The following is a 17,563-nucleotide window of genomic DNA, read 5'->3' on the forward strand; positions in this document are numbered from 1 at the left end:
TAAGGAAAGACCTTGGTTTCAATTTTGAGAAGTGCTGTAGTCCCACTTACATGGTGCCTTTTCAGGAGAATTTAAGCTTTTAAAGGCTGGATTTTTAAAGGCAGCTATCTTTTTGGATAGAGTATGAATCAGTGCTATAGTATTTTGGGGATGTGGGCTTAAATTTCCAATGGATTTAGGTGCTTTCTGAAATGACCTTGTATCTTCCCAGCTAGTCTTCATTTAAAAGCCTTACTGATAATCCAGGGGAGGCATGAAGAGATGCTTCTGTCAAAAAGGAATGGCCGATGTTTGTGCAATCTGCACGGGATCCTCTTCCCTAGTACCGCGGTAAAGAACTGGGTGAGCAGCAGCTTAGGCTCCACACTGGTGGAGAGAGCGAGGTGGGGCAGTCCAGAGGCAAAGGCAGGTCCTCGGGAAGAGCTGTTCCTGCCTCGTGTCCCGCGCAGGATTCTGGTGCTGGGAGAACGCTGCTTAACGTCGTCTCTCTTGAAGGTCATAGAAGTAGTTAGCATAGAAGCTGAAATACGTGAGTAAAAGTAATTTTCCCATTGTTTGTTCTATTACAAATGCTGCAGTGCTACGGGGATACAAACCTGGAGCTTCCAAGAGCAATATGGGGGACTTTGAATGTATGAATAATGAAGAAGAAATGGCAGCATTTATGTGATCACTTGAGCCCTTCTTCAGTAGCTGTTTCGGGTTAAGTTTATTTTGATTTGGAGTCTTTCAGTTTTATGGAGTTTCGTTTCGTTTGGGTTTGTTGTTTGATATTTTTGGGTGGTTTTGGGCTTTTTTTTGAGATGGATGATGGCAAATATGTCAGAAACAAACAAGCGTGAAAGGAAGAGGAAGGTTAAATGCTGTCATAATCACTACACATTTTTTTAATACATAATCAGGGACTGCCCTGTAACATCTTAGTTGCAAAGGTTTGCTTTGGTTTTTTTCTTAATATGAATAATACTGATGTCCCGTCTTTGGCTCATGAAAGCTGTGTATTTACCCATGATGCTTTATCTGCCGTGGAGCTTAGGCATCTGCCCAATTTAAAATTATTTCTATTTGACTAGTCCATTTTAAGTACAGATGGCATATAACCAAAGCATGATTTGATAGCACAGGGGAGAAGCAGAAAATGTTATTTAAAAGCTAGTGATCTCTCTAGTAAAGCTGCTGTATTTTCTTCTTTCCTATAGTGATTTTCTGATTAGTTCTATGTCAAATCATCTCCTTTGCCTCACTTGTTCTTGTAGACCTTTGCTCAAGTACCTGTATTAAGTAATTTTAATTTATTATGATAAGACATACACAGTTTGCCATTTAGCAAAGTGCTTGTCGCTTTGCTGTAAACCATCTCATGTGATGTGACCTAACCACTTCTGACAGCAGGGAGAGTTCAACCACAATGTAGAGTTTTAAAGTTATTTCCAGTGCTTGAAGGTCTGTCTGTGTACAGTATCCACTTAATCCAGCCTAAATCAAGGGAGCTGTCTTCTGGTCCTGCCACTCTGTCTAATGGCCGTTAATAATAGCTGTTCTAGTCACCCTGTCTTCTGACTGAAAATCTATCTGGAGCTGTTGCATCTCATGAGGCAGATCAAAATTGACATTTTTTTATTGATGTAACTGGTTTCTGCTGAATACTTGGGGACAAATAAAAGTAACTGAACTCAAAATGAAGGGGAGAAGTAATTTTTTTTTGCTGAAATTACCTGACATCTGCAGTTAAATGAGTAGTCCTTTAAAAAATATACTTAAAAAGCGAAGAATTAAAATTAGCTTTTTGGCTATCAATTGTTTTAATAGATCACATTTATGTTCTTGAATATAAAAATAATTTCATGATTAATTTTATTAAGTGAATCTGTGATATAGACAGATCTCATTTAACACTTCCATATCTTCTCCAGTGGATGTAGTATTAAAAGTGAAAAAACAAGCACATTTGTTTCATGAGAAAATTAACGATCTTTGTTTGCTCTTACTGTTTGCTGTTATACTCTTGAGATATATATAGATATATAGATATATATGCGTGCAATATACAAGATGTAAAAAGCAGTTTAAATTTTAGTGGATCACGTGGTTTATATGTACGCTTGGGGCAGGGGAAAAGGAATAAGCAGTAGGTGCAGACTGGGGTTATGGGAGATGCACATTCGATTCCTGATGAGGGAGGCTTATTTGGCAACTGTGACGGTGCCAATCCGGGGTTCCAGTAATGGAGGACAAATATTTAATTAATTTGAGTTAATGTAGTGTTATGAAGGACATCCTATTAAAGAAACCTGGATTTAATTTTTAAAATTAGATTGCATTTAGTTGATAAAGTTAACTCCATGGCTGTAATATACTTAGCCTTCAGTAATGCATTTGACTTATTATCACTCAACATTCTGATTAGTTGTGTACAATATTAATAAGGTACACATTAAATGGATTAAAACCTGGCAAACTGACAGAAGTAGTTGTCAAGAATGAGTCATCTTCTAACACTTGTTCTTTTTTCACAAGTGGAATTACAAAAGAGTTGATATTAAGTCTGATGTTACTTGACTTCTAGAAGGAATGTCTAGATCCCAATAAATCATACAAATGTAGACCTTTGAGAGTTGGTAGGTCATCAAAATGATGGAAGAGTTGAGCAGTAAGATCATTTGATCAGCTGAGCTTATTAATATAATTTTTTTAAAATATAGACAAGAGAGAGGTCATAAGTTTAAGAAGAAAGAATTTAGATGAAAGCTAGAGAATACTGGACTTGTGATCTGAAAACAATTTAGACATGAGAGTTTACAAACAACTGAACATGTCCTCTGTGTAGTGAAACTCTCAGAAACAACTAATGAGATTTTTATATATACCTCAGAACAAAGGCTTAATTACCTCAGGGGGAATGAATCTAGTCCAAGGTAATTTTTTTTAAATATCTCTCTCTCTAGTACTTCTTTGTCTGATGTCTGTGTAGAAAGTCACAGCTAATGTCTTCTAACGTCAGCTCCATTTTTAAAGTGATAGCAAGAAAATTCTTTATTGTTTTCCTTGAGAAATAAGAGTGCCTACCTGCTGAATTATTTAAGAATAGCAATTCTGGTATATAAAGGCAACCCTTTAGAGCATATGGGTACTGGTTGGGGCAGGTAAGTGTGAAAATGTGTGTCTGAGCAAACCAGTGGCCACTGTTTCCTAAACTTTACCCTGAGTTCAAAGAATTCAGCAGCCCTCACTGCTCCCTGATCTTCCATGGTCTTCAGTATCGTGTCCTGGTCTTCTTACATCCCCTGACCTTGGACCTTTGTCTGGTGCTCGGGCCAGAACTTTTTGCTTTGTGTTTGTGTAGACTTGTCAAATCTAATGATAAGAGTAATTCCTCCTGTAGCCTGCATTGATCTGATCTGATACTGGCTTTGTCAGTGAGGAATGGCAAATAAAGCCCTTGTTTCTGGTTATATCTTGTAAATTTACTGAATCCAGTCCAATAGGTTTACCTCTTCTGTGTGTAGGCACCTCCAGAGAGAGATGAAAGGTGTAATATGCTAAAGATAATTGCCAGCTGAATCAAGAGGTATTTAAACCTCTTCTTATATTTCTGGGAGTGTTAGGACCTATGGCTTGTAGGCATGCTGGACTGTCTGTTGGAGCTGCTCACATCCCTGTGCAGAGATTTGCAAGACAAGAAGTAGATGTTGAGAATTTTATAGATGAACTCGCTGCTATTTGGATGTGGCATTAAACCCTGGGGTGTGCTTTCAGGCAGTGTGACTACATGGATCTTTTTCCACTCTCTTTGGAGATGTGATTGCTTGTTCAGCTACATCGACAGGAAGCACCACAACCTTGTGGGGTCAGTCTGGGAGCTGTTGTCGTGCCAGTACTGCCTCTGCATGTTGCCCTCTTTTCCTACATGCCTTCATCTTCCTTTAGGAAGAGGAGTCTGTGGTTGGCAGGTGACAAATCTTCTATACAAAGAGAAGATGCCATTTTGGTGCAATCGCATAACTGTGCCTCCTGGCAAACGTCGCTTTGCTATGCAGTTTCGCATCTTGGCACGAGCAGTTTCAAACCCTAGAATATATGTCCAGCATCAGGATAACCCTTTTTCTTTTATTTTTTGACATATCGAAAAAATTCTACTGTTGGCCAGCTACTGGAACTCTTGTTTTATTTGCTGTTAGTGAAGGCTTTGCAATGCCAGGAGTGGAGTCACTGCAACATTCTCAGAGTTTTAGGCATGCAGTGAAACGTTAGGCTCATTTATAGTTGGTTGATGACATCTTTCTAATCCTTATGGTTTAAATTCTTTCCAATAAAATCAGTAGGTCTGCAGAAACTGATGAGCGCTGAGCTGAGCAATTTTCTCTGTGTCGCTTATGAGCAGGCAAGTGGATTTGTCAAGCCTTGCGTGACAGCTTGAATTGTTGAAAGTTCTGTTGAGGGTGTACTTTCCCTTTGCCTTCACCAGAACGATGATTTGTATTCTGCAGTGTTGACTAAGGGAGCCTTGTTACAGATTTCTTCTTGAGACTGCAAGAGTTTGAGAGCCGTTGGAATCATCTCTACTGAACGCATTTCATTTTGTTCCCCATTATTGCAGTGGTGTTTGTTTTGCAAGTTGCATATTGTCTTCTTAGGAGTTGGAATTAGTTAATATGCTCTTAGAGCTTTATTCTCATGAGTTCAACTTTGCAAGATTCTTCCTGCGTGAGCAGAAACTCACACATGTTGGAGTTTCCAGGACAATGTGCAGGGGAGTGTAACCTCGTCTGTCTCTTGAAAATGCTTTCTGGTTCTGTTGTGTTAGACTGACTTGAATTTAGCTTTCTGGTCTGTTGGGACAGAAGGTTGTTGGAGATTTAGCACATTAATCTGGACACTTTGCGCTATATAATGTTAAAATGTTGAAGCATGTTTTCTTTACGCAGAGTATTTTTCAGAGACTTATAAGTCCTCTCTAGATTTTTATAACAGATAGTTCATAGCCCCAAGAGTAGATCCTTGGAGTCATCTATCTCAGGCTTGGCCCTCAAAAGAGTAATTTCACTGAATTGAAGAGGCAAGTGTTTGAAATTCAGGAGACTATAAAATTGATTCTTCCATAAAGAAGTAATTTGTGGTAAATGGTGTAGTCCTCTGGGTAGCTATTCCCTCATTTTATATGACCAGGACCCTTGAAACATGGTCGGAAAGATTAGAGAAGGACATTTCTGATTTGTCATTTGTCTGCACAAGCCCGGAAAACTTTTCTTTGGATGATACCCAGACCCAGCCAAACACACCACCTTAGTTTAGGCCTTTCGGGGTAGGGAAAATGCAATTTTAAGAGAAGTTTGGATAGTGCTCTGCAGTTAACTGGCTTATTCTGAAATACTTACCAGAGTTTCATATTTGGTTGTACGTTCCCTGCTAGGGAAGCAGCAACGCGCTGTGTCACTCCAGAAGGCGTATGGGAGATCCAGGCGGGGTTGCAGAGTTCTGCCTTCTGGGAAGTAACACTGTGACGTGAGCTCCTCCGAGAAACTGTTCGTCCCCTCTCCCTTCCCAGGCAGCTCTGCTGTGCTGGGCTCAGTCAGCGTGAAAGCAGGTCGGCAGCGGCCATTTGCGTGCTGTGTCCTTGCTGCAGTAGAAAGTCTCTGTAGACAGAGAAGTCGTAGCACTTAACTGGCCAAACTGCCAGCCTAAAACAAAAGCAGTTACTATAGTTAGCCTTTAAATACACCAGGAGATTAAATTGGAAGTAAGACAAGCTCTTGCCTTCATCCATATGTATCTGACTAGCTTCTCTCCTGATGTTACTCCTGGTATTGGCCTTGTTACTGTCCTTCCCCAGCGCTTCTAACAGCTGAAATATTTCTTCTTGAATATTTCTTCTTACTTAATATGCAGTCCTTAAACGTATTTGCCCTTGGCCTCATACTGGGAGGCACCATAAGAAGCAGTAAAAACAGTAACCTACTTGGGAGGACAGGTGATGTGAGGGGGTACGGTCTCATTTGTCTGCTTGTCACTTCTGTTGGCACCACAAGACTCCTGACATGGTGGAACAGCAATCGCGTGCCGTTCATAATAAATCAAAGAGTTTGGGGTTTATTTCACAGTACATCTACTGTGATCTTTTTAAAAATAAGGACTGTTATCAGCATGTTGCCACAACAGCACTTACTCTGTGAAATATGAATACTTAAATATTCAAAATGACCTGTCCAGATTTGCTCTCTCAAGGAGACACAGTTCATATATTCTTTGTAGTAAGCTGTTGTTTTTGTTATTTAATTACAATATAAATGGGCAGTGCACTTTATAAGGTAATAAAATATATTCCCTGCCCTCAAGAGTTTGCTCTGTAAGCAGGAATAAACAAAAAGGGAAATAAGAGGAAAGGACTTATATAAATCAAACTCAGAGCAGCTTAAGTCTTGTTGTGCAGCTGTTTAAGTATCCCTGTGTTCAGTTACTTCATAGGTGCCTATGATGTGAAAGCATCTCACTATCAGCGTTTGTTAAATGCTAAATATTTTTAGAGAAACTTGAAATAATCTGAAATATCAGCAATTTCATTAATCTATCCAAACAGTAGAAATCAGCATGTGAAAATTAAATTTAACATGTCCGAGTCAGTAGAAATAACATAACACACCTTTCTAATACTTGTGAAGTACAATTTAATGGGTAAATGAAGCAGGCTTCTGCCATAAGCTTATTAGTTTCCTCATGCCAGATTCAGATCAATGAAAGCAACGAAACCCTAAGACTGAGTTTTCTGTGTTATACAACTACTTGGAACATGCAGAGTCTAAAACACATTTAATAACTGTAATTTATTGAATTTTAGGTTATCTCAGCAAAAAATACCTATTGTAATAAATACAATTTTAAAGGTTGGGTTCCTGCAGGATATTGAGTGTTCTTTAGCAGCTATCTGTACTCTCTGTGACTCAGAAAGAAATATTTGCATTAAAAACTGAACTATAGCGATAGTAAAGAACAGTTAAACATCCATCACTTTCATATTTATAAGTCTCAGCCTCCCATTAATGTAGATAATGGAGACTTGGCTGCAGTCAGCACATTATGTTCATCTATCACCCTCCCTTTCCAGATGAGGGAAAAGGATACCCTAAATAAATGAAAATTTATGGCTCCTGCAATAACTAAAGCATCACTTGGCTCCTGTTGTTTCCTAAAATGGTAAAGGAAGAAAGTAGGAAGATTGACAGAGATCTAACTTCACATTTTTTCCTTAACTAGCAGGTGCTTTGAGTTGAAGAAACTCGAAGGCATGCAAGTGTAATAATAAGGATAAAGCATTTCTCTTTATTATGGTCAGTTACTGCTAATCTCGTTTTAGAGTTTTAACAGGTATTTATAGGGATTCATTTGTGTTTTAGGATTGGGGATAATTAAGTACCTTTCTGCTGTGAAGAAGAAATGGAGAGAGAATTGGCTCAGAGCTAAAACAAGATTCCTGTACTAGCGCATATATTAAACTTCCTTTTATTTGGTTGTCACCCCAATAGGAATGATTAGTGGGTTGTAAAGAAAGAAAATGTATTGCATTACATCTATTAAAGCATGTTTTATATGTAACAGTAATTAAAATATAATTGAAATCATGAGTTCTTCTAATTATTGGCTTTACATAATGCATAGTTAAAGAGTGAGCATCTATAAATGTGTCCTTTTTACACATCCAGAAATGGTTTGCTGGCAGCATGTTAATTAAAGATGGATTAGTTAAAACGCAGTTTAATCATTCTGTCATCAAAGGATTTAGACCTCATTAATTAGCTGTTGATAAATAGGTTTAAACTACAAAAAATTTAATTTAAAATATGCCAGTCGAGATCTAGAATTATTAGAGCTGGAAATGGAGCAATGAGTCTAAGAAAAATTCAAGCCATCTCTGTCAGTAATATTAAATTACGTATGAAAAGAGCAGTGCAGAACTTAGTTCTGCCTTGTTCCTAATGGATGTGACTCCAAGTGGACTTTAGAATTGGTAAAGAAGTGAAACGAAGACTCTTCTTAGTGGTCGTCGCTTTGTAGTGCAGCAGTGGGATCTGTTTTCCACTTGCGTATTTGGCAAAGATCGGAAACGCATTTGAAAATCCTTCTGCCGTAGAAAACGGATGAGGATAAATCCTGGATTCGAGGTTTTATAGCTTGCGCGGTGCTGTGCGAGAGCCGTGCGAGAGGAGGTCCCACTGCTCTGTCGGCTGCCTGAGCCCGGCGGGTGGGGAGCTCCAGACCAACAGCCGGGCAGGACTGTGAGCGAGGTACAGACGGTGCTGGTAGCACAGCGCGGAAGGTGCAGTTCCCAGTAAAGGGCGCGCTGTGCGGCTGTGCTCGCCCCGATGCCAGTGTTGAACCACCCAGCTGGAGGGCAGCTGGGCTTGGGCCCTTCTCCCTGCTGGGGTTGCTCACAGGGTCTGATGCCGCTGCCGGCGGCAGGGGTGGTTGTTCGGGTCAGTGCAGTGTCATTACGTGCCATGGTCTAGTCGGAGCTGGAGTCCCAGTGATGGCAATCTCCTGTGCTATTTATGCTTTCTCTGTCGATTACTTAATGATGGTTCTTTGACTCCCTGGAGCTGTGACATTGCCCTTTGGGTAAAGCCTGTTTGTGTTCTCTGCACCAGCCCTTTGGCAGAGTTGGCAGCTCTGGAAGAGACACGTTCCTCTGCTGCCAGAGCAGGCGCTTACCTTAGTGCTCCCTAAGCTTCTGCGCATGGAAAAAGCAGAAAGTGAGGCAGCCTGTCTTGCATTTTTTTCAGAATAAGCATTAAAATCTTAGCAAATTTGTACTCTGAATATCTTAATCAGCTTAATTGCTATGAAATGCTAACTGTAAGGATTTTAATAGTTCAGTAGTCATAATATTTGAATCTAGAAGTTTGAATTACAAGTTGTGCAGATGAATCAGTTCTGACACATGATAGGTGAATTTTCCAAGTAGAGTTAAAAGAGTTTTAGAAAAATAATAATTTGACAACCATACTTAATATTTTCTTAAGAGACTTCTTGAGGGTTAAAGATTGACATACTGAAAAGATGTATTTACAGAGTACTCTGGTAACTGCCCTATCGCTAGTGTACAGGAAAAGCAGCAGCTGAGTATGAGGTTATAGACTTACATAATCGTTGTTTGCATTTGAACACTGGTAATGAAAAGGGTTAGCAGAACTTATGTGAAAATGCGTAATTTGATGAATTTTTAGAGTGAGGTAGAGAAATGTTGTACCATCATAGAATTAGATGAAAGGCAAATCGAATGTGTATAGGTACTTCTTTCAAACTGCAGCTGTTAAAACTCTTGTATTTTCTTCATAGTTTAAAAAAAAAAAAAAAGAGATTTGCAAAATGGGGGGGGAAAAACTTGCTTCCTGTGGAATAAATAACTGTGGTAATAAAAGGATAGCTATGGAATTAAAAAACAAAAAGAAAGTGTGTGTGTGTGAGGAAAATGCAATTCCAGATTCTGTAAATTTGCCAGCCTGTGTAGTTTAGCCAGAAAGATGAAATATTAGCTAATGTCATATAATCTCTCCAGTTATTCTTTACATAAGACAGGTAATTTATAATTGCCAATTATGCAATTAAAATGCTAATTACCCCTCACCTAAACTCTCTGTTCTTGAGCTGAGATTATCAATTACCTTCAGTCATTGCAAATCATACATGACATATGTGACAGTGCTGAGTTTTGTGTTATTTATGGACTTCGTGTTTAATGTGTCTGCATTAATGACTGGTGAAATGGCTTTGCCTCGGTGGGCTGAAGGAATGGCATTCCTTCTGATCTGTGTTGTTTTGTCGATATATTCTTAAAATATATCTCTGTTTGGGAGTAATCTTGCCCTCTGTTCCTGCCCTGAGCTCTGGCTTGTCATCCATTTCAGTAAAGGGAAGTAGCACATTTAGAAAGGCAAGACTTTAACTTCTTTTTAACTTCTATACTGCTTCTACAAAGTTTTTCCTTATTTCATAATAGATGTTCTGCACTGTATCTACATTAATATGCTGCCAGTTTCCTGTGTCATACCTGCCTGCTAGAGTAACATTTCTTCTGTCTCTACTGAACTCAATATTTAATATTTTTTTCTTCTAAGGGCTTATTATTATCTAGAGTTTGCTGCATATAAATAAAAATAACTTAGTTTTAAAAAAATACCAGAAAAGAGAACAAAATCTGAATGTGTGAATTCGGAAGGATCAACAGTTTTTAAAAAATAATGCATTAATTATACTTGTGCATGATAGAAATTAGGACAATTTTAAAGAGAGATACATGAAAGTAGAGCTAGTTTTAGTATTTCTGGTTGATAGCTTCAGCACCTCTACTCCATGAGTATATAAAAATAACCCAGCCAATGGTTTGAATCTCCAAAATTTTCTTTGGAAGTAGCATAAGCAGTTAGGTTAAGAAGTCAATGCATAGAACTGGTTTTGTTTCCTGTTGTTCATGGAGCAGTAAGTTCTGTTCTAAAGAAATTCCAGTCATGTAGACCGCTTAAGTAATAACATTGCTTTCGTAAATGTTTAGTGATAATTGTGTCCAAGGTGTAGAAGAAACCTTTGCTCCTCTGCTCATAGTGCTATTTTTTCTTGTTCTGGTGCAAATTTGTAATCCACCATTTATTCATTAATAGTAAGCTGGGTTATTTCTCCTACTCTTCTCCTCTCCCCTTCTTTCTTCTTTTGCAGTGAAGTATTGACTTTTTTTTTATATTAAAACAGCCTCAGATGTGTTTTGCAATACTGCAGTGTTACGTTGTGAACTGAATGAAAATAGGATTAGATAAACTAAGCCTTAAAGCTTCTAGTTGTCCGTGGAAAATAAATTATATTACCAAAAAAAAAAAAAGTTCTGTATCTGAGAGCGTCACAGTGTCTAGTGTGGGATTAAAGGAAACACTGCTCACCTTCCTTGGATATCCACTGTTACTGATGTCTCTGCTTCTTTCCTGTGTGCACAGTTCTTCCAGACTAGTTTGATGCTAAGTATAAATACTTTAGATATGGACAAATTATATTTACTGTGGCTTAATGACTTTGTGTTATTTGGGCTTTATAGCTTTCTCCTGTGAAGATACTTATGTGTGTAAATCATCAAAACAGTGGTTTTCAGTCCTGGTATAAATAGAGAGATCGGCTTTGGAAGAGGAAGCCTTTTGTGAATTCTTTAAAAGAGCTTTGGATTTTAGCCTGTCTCATGGTTATACTTTATGTTTACAAAAGCATAAGGGCATGTTCTAGTTGCAATTCAAAAGTAGTTCAGTGAACAGGTAACTCATAGACATTCACCTACATCTTCCAACTGTATTCATAAAAAAGGAAAAAAAAAAGGGAAACTACAGAAAATCCTCCAAGTTCTGTACAGAACTCCCCTAACCTGTTGTGGTTTCCAATTTATAGTTCAAAACCACCTGCTTGCATTTCAAGGTAAATCTCAAGGGCTGTGTTCAAAGTATGCTCGTTTTGAAGTGTGTGAAGGTTTTTTTTTATTAGGAGACAACTTTCTCAAAGGTGCACTGAAGAAATTCTTGTGGATCTGAAACATCCTCAGACCAGTTAGTGATTCAATTGGAAAATTTTTTATATAAACATATTTTCAGTATAAATACCTTAATGAGATATTGACCCATGAGTGTCCTTGACTCTTCTGTACATTTTATGCTTCACAAGGCAAGTTATATTTCTGAGAGCAGATCTAAGAATCTGGCTCCTGAACTATCAGTATCCAGCAGGTGTTCATGGTGTGGCTCCAGTATCTGGGAGTAATGAACAGGGATATTCAGTGGTCTCGATCCTCCTTCAGTGGAAACCTTGGAGTGAATAATTGTTCCTCCATTCCAAAATGATGTGCATATCTTGTTGCGCAGCGCTTCACTGTAGTTCCTAAGGACGTAGGACTGGTGTAGAGGGACCATAAGAAGACGCTGCTGATAAAGGTGTTGGGTAATGTTACAGAAACTTGGCTTAAGTCTTTAATAGTGAGGTTTGGGTTTTTGTGAGATATTCTTGCCACTTCTCATTCCCTCTGTTTCTTTTAACCATACTTTCTACCTTTTCTGTAATTACAATATTTACAAGTTTTGTAAGATCTAGGCCAAAATACTCAATTGGATTTTTATTTAGAAATGGAACCTTTTTGATCTAGAAGTGTCTTAGTTTGGGAGTGAATAGCTGAGAAACATGTGATTTTCTTAGAAATATTTGTTATAATACAAGAAGAGCTGAAGATAAGAATTCAAATTAGAGATTACTTGTCAAAGAGGAGTGTCAGGAGGGCAGAGCCAGGCTCTTTTCAGCGACGCTCAATGACAGGACAAGGGGCAATGGGTTCAAGCTGGAGCATAGGAGGTTCCACAAAGATATTAGAAAAAACTTTTTCACTGAGGGTGACAGAGCCCTGGCACAGGCTGCCCAGAGAGGTTGTGGAGTCTCCTTCTCTGGAGACATTCAAAACCCGTCTGGACGCGTTCCTGTGTGACCTACTGTAGGTGATCCTGCTCTGGCAGGGGGGCTGGACTAGATGATCTTTTGAGGTCCCTTCCAACCCCTGACATTCAGTGATTCTGGGAAACAAAACACTCTGCTAAGTGTGTGTAGATGTATTGTGTTCTAGTGAGGAGGAAGACCTGAAAATAAGCAAAAAGTGTGAGGAAGGTCATTAGAGGTAGTTTATATGCCTCCTGCTTTAAGTGCTTTTATTCTTTAAGTTAATGGAAAAAACAATGAGGTTTTTACAGATACTTTCAATCTCCACACATTTACTGTCAGCTAAAGAAGCTGATGTTTGTGGCAAAAAGAAAAAAAACCCCACCAACCCAAGGATGTACCTCTACATTTAAAAAGTGGGGGAAAAAAAGGAAAAGTTGTTGCAAAAGTAATGCAAACCCCATGCCAGCTCAAACAAAGCTGCATGCATTTAAGAGGTAACATCTGACTTGCAAATACATCTGTATACACCACCAAGGTAGTATGTGCCTGCTAAGTAATACACCCCTCAGGGAAATACTGCATAAAACATGACAGGAGGCTTTGAAACCCATGAAAGAAGGAGAAGAGAAAGAGGTTCTTAACTTTTGTATCTGTATTGGTTGCATTTAAAAGCTCATGATAAAGCATGTGGCGCCAACGTGAACCCGCCTAAACATACATATCCTCCAATCAAAAAAAACCCAGGTGAAGTTCAAGATGTGATATGTGCATATATGTGGAATGCCAGATTAAATAATATTCCATCCAAGTGTTTCAGACTTTTGTATCGCACTTTTGGATAAAGATTCTTGCAGTTGCAGACTGTAAAATCCTGGTGTGAAGAAGTCTGGTGGCAGAATCTGCATTAACTTCAGCGGAACCGGCATTTGAACTACAAAGTACTGGCAGCTTCTCTAATTCTATATAGACGTTTTCATCTTTGAAAAGCCAGCATTTGTCATTAAAGGGATATGCAATCCTTCACTTATCCAACACATGCTGTACAAGGATGTTGGCTGTCGCTGATAGAAATGTTTTTTTTCCAACTGAATGAACATGTTTCTAATGAGTCATAGCCCAAACAAGTAAATTTTAAAAAGTGATGTGAGTAGTTTTACTAGCAGAAAACTCATTGCCTGTCCAAGTTTTACTCTTTTCAGCTCAGTCACATAAACAACCACTTCTTATTCTTAGAAAAAGTCTATAATATTTGATGAAAGTATTAAGTTCTTTTCTTAGAAAACAGAAACAAAGTTCAGGCAACAGCTGGATTATGTGAAGCATGTCAATTTATTTACCACTTTTTACTGCTAATTGGGGAATACTGCAAAAGGTGAAAGCTATTACTTGGCTGCACAATTTCGTATAAATTGCAACTGTGAGTATGTAATCAGTTGTCATATGGAAAAGTAAACCCTGGTATCCTTGCATCACTGATGATGGAAAGATGTTTACAACTTTCATCATTTTTAAAGCTCTTTAGAAGATTATTGAAAGTAGCTGTCTAGAAGACAGTTTATTCAATCGTTTTAGGTGAAGGGTATATAAAATACACTGAAAGTTGCTTCCTAAAATGTAATTATACATATATAACAGTATGTTACTGTGAAAATCTTTGTGCGTAGTGTTGTGTCTTACAGAGTAAACCCTGCCTGCAAGCATGCTAGCGAGAAGCACATCTGTACCTTTGTTTCCGATGAAATGTTCTTTCATTGAAAAAAGATCTGCATCAGAGCAAATGACAGTTTAGGTGATAAATTTTATTAGCTCAATTTGACGATATCTCTGCTGTGCTCTCACCATGTCAGAATATCTCCTTAGCTTCTCTGTTGTTTGACCTAATCTTTGCCATTAGTGGTTTCTGGGGCAATAGAAAATTAGTATTTCTACCTTGTAAAACCAAAGCATTTTGAACAGAAAAGAGATCTTGTAAACTGAGTCTGCCTAGGAAGTCTATAATTGTAGGCTTTTCTCTTTTGTTGTGTTATTAATTGGGTGTTTTTTTGTTTTGTTTCTCTTTAAATACTGTCATTTTGTGTAATTCTAAAATCTGGTTTATATTTACAAGCATGTAATGTCTTTAATAACATTCAAAGAATTGCTGCTGCAGAAGGACAAAATCACAACATTGCTTTGCTTTGAATAGCACCATTATCACTCTGTGTTAATGAAATTATTTCAGTATTACAATAAAGTTTTTGAAATTCATTCAGTATTAAAGGGAAATTGGGTTGTAATTAGAGCATATTTCAAAAAGAATAAAGGGATCCATGATATGTGCTTAGCTCTTAAAACACCTAATCCTGTATTAATTGTGCTTTGGGCGCATCTGCCCTCATGTGAAGGACTTAAGACGGTGAAGATGAAAATGTTTCTGTGCTTTTAAGGCCAAACAGCTCCGCCAGCAGGTCGGCAGGGTGAGAGGAGCTCTGTTGGAGAGCACTGCTCTTCCTTCCCTTCCCAGCCCCTCTCTCACACAGAAGCAAGCCGCATTCTACTGTCATGTTCCTTTTGGGTTGCTGAGAACTCAAGCTAACTGCTTGCTCTTGGGATTGAATCTGGGTTAATTTTTTTTGTTTGCTTCACGTTTGGGCAGGTGAAAGTCATAGAGGTTTTTAGGTGCCACAATCTAAAATTAAATAGTTGTGTTTAATCTGTGTCTGTTGTGCTACAGACGAGAGAACGTGAGACCACCCATTGCAGCGTGACCTGTGAGGCTGGCGGGGAGTGCCTGCCTTGGTGTGAGGGCAGAGCTCTGCCGGCTTGTCTGGAGAGGAGGGTGTCCAGCACGGTCACATGCAACTCGGGCTTCACACAAACATAAAGATATTTCAAGTTTCAGCAGAGGGTATCAGTGAGGTGGTAAAAATGAGAGAATAACTTCTGGAATTATTTTGAAGAAGAGCTTTGCCCAGTTTGGCGAGCTCCTTCCCCACGAGGAGTCCACTTTTGCTGAATCTATGTGCCATAGGCTGAAGGCAGCAGGGTTGAAAATAAGGGTTGCGGATGCGATTGTGTACCTGAAATGTTGCAAGGAGTGTTTTTCTCAACTGCGCTTTGGAGGGTTTGGCCAGCTTCAGCATTTCACGCTTACCTTCCCATTTATTCTATGATCAGATGAACTACCTTTCTATTTGCCTTACTGTGTTAGGTTGTTAAAGAAAGTAGTTTTCCATTTGAAGTTGCTGCGCTCCACTCAAGCCCCTCTTCTCTGCTGCAGAGTTGCTTAACAGGCTTTGTGGGACCGATGTGGTGCGGTGCAGGAGTGCCGAGCTCTGGGCATGGGTGAACTGAGAGCTTAGCTGAGCAGAAATGGGCAGAGAGCCTCGGCGGGGAGCTGGGGATTTGCACCAACAGAGATGTACTCAAGCAAGACTTGCTTTTCTCCGTGTCTTGTGGTGATTTTGAATATATTAATTGCCACCTTCGTTTCTTTGCAGCCTGTTCCAGCACTACTGCTATGCGCGAGGTGGCATGCGCCACACTTCCTACACTTGCATCTGTGGCAGGTAAGTCAATGGTTTATACTGAACTGTTGCAGTCTTTATGGTCAGTTTCCCATGGCATATTTGTAAAATTGTTCCTTTCAGGCACCTGATGTGTTTGCAAGCGGCACCAGAGTAAGTTTTGAACTGCTTCCTTTGGAAAAGCCAAAGAAAGGTGACTAGTGCTGTGTCTTAAAGACATTACTCGGTTAGAGATTCTGCCACACTCAAGAGATTCCCCAATGACTGCTGCTACTGCCAAGGTTGTGTTTATGCTCACATCTGTGCTGCAATTGGCTTTTTTATCAAATAGTGTTATGGCGAAGGGCTTTAGAGCTATTCTCTGTTGCTCAAAAATAGTCTCTTTGAAACACACTTTAAGTATTTCATATAATTTTCAGAATTCTTTTCCTCAAAGCTTAGGATGTGATTAAACTGGTCTTCTTAGAATTTGAGAAATTTTTGCTCTCGTTTTGCAGAACACCTCATGGTGAAGGTACTGTGTTTGGGGAAGTATTATGAAGTTCTCCCTGAAGTTGTAGAAATGCACAGTTTTAATTTTCAGAATTTCAAGAGAATAGTGTAGGATACATGTTGAACAACAGCTGTGTGCCTTCTGCAGCGATTAATCTTACTTAGTCAGTGGAGTTAATCTAATCAGAGGTATATGACAGTTAGATGAGGCATATATGTTGAGATGTATGTTCCTCTTGTACTCATCAACATTTGCCCTACACTGAAGTGTGCACTGTACCCATACACTTACAAAAATAATTTTTGTGTTAGTGACAATAATGTTATATTGCTTTGGAGGTAATAAGGATAATTAGCATCTTTGCTTCTTTCTGCTGTTTACTGAATTGCTTATTTGTAAATGCAATTTTCCAATTTATATGCAAAATTGCAGTAGGAGCATGAGCTGTTTTATGGCAAATTGTGCATTTAAATTGTCTGAAAAGTTTCCTGGTTTAAGTACCATCATATAACTTAAGAATTAACATCCCATTGAAATGAGACTCCATCTCTATGCTATTGTCACAGTCTGTGGTGGTAAAATCAAGTTGTCTGTGTGTATAGTTTTTCACAGCCATACAAGCTTTATACTTACTTATAAATCAGAACCTGTGCTGCAGGATCTGGTTTGGGTGCTAGAGAACATCGGTGTCTTTGCTAAATCTATAGAAACGTCCACTGTGTGCTTGTGTAGTGGGTCCTTGCGACCCCGCAGAGACCGACCAAATTCTCTACAGCACTGAAGAAGCCAGGACTTGTGTTACATCACTGAGGGAACCCGAGAGAAGGGAAGCCCCAAGAGTAGTTCAGAAGTGGGTGATGGCAGGAGCTTCCCAGGTCTCCCATCTCACCGTGCTGGCGGGGTTTGCAGGGCACAGGAGCGGTGTTTGAGCTGCCTCTGAACCCTTGCAAGAGCCTAACAGTGTCATTACTCCTCATAGCTGTAGTTGGGAGCTAGCGTTGTATTCTACCACTGCAATTAAAAGGGCAAACTTGACTTTTTAAAAATTATACATTGCATAACATAGAATACTAAGGCTTTTGTCCATAAATTGCTATATTCTGACTATCAATGATGAAGCAGG

General features: G+C 39.0%; 1 protein-coding gene across 1 annotated transcript in view; it reads left to right on the plus strand.

The window, feature by feature from the left end:
- The window catches only part of PEPD (peptidase D), a gene marked incomplete at its 5' end in the record, with an annotated part of 127,816 nt that overhangs the window by 53,081 nt on the left and 57,172 nt on the right, over positions 1-17,563 (plus strand). The window contains one exon of the mRNA XM_009870010.1: positions 15,921-15,989. Within this exon, the coding sequence (XP_009868312.1) occupies positions 15,921-15,989 (69 nt within the window). The remainder of the gene's footprint in view (positions 1-15,920; positions 15,990-17,563) is intronic.

Source organism: Apaloderma vittatum, unplaced genomic scaffold (assembly GCF_000703405.1).
Source record: "Apaloderma vittatum isolate BGI_N311 unplaced genomic scaffold, ASM70340v1 scaffold12065, whole genome shotgun sequence".
NCBI lineage: Eukaryota > Metazoa > Chordata > Aves > Trogoniformes > Trogonidae > Apaloderma > Apaloderma vittatum.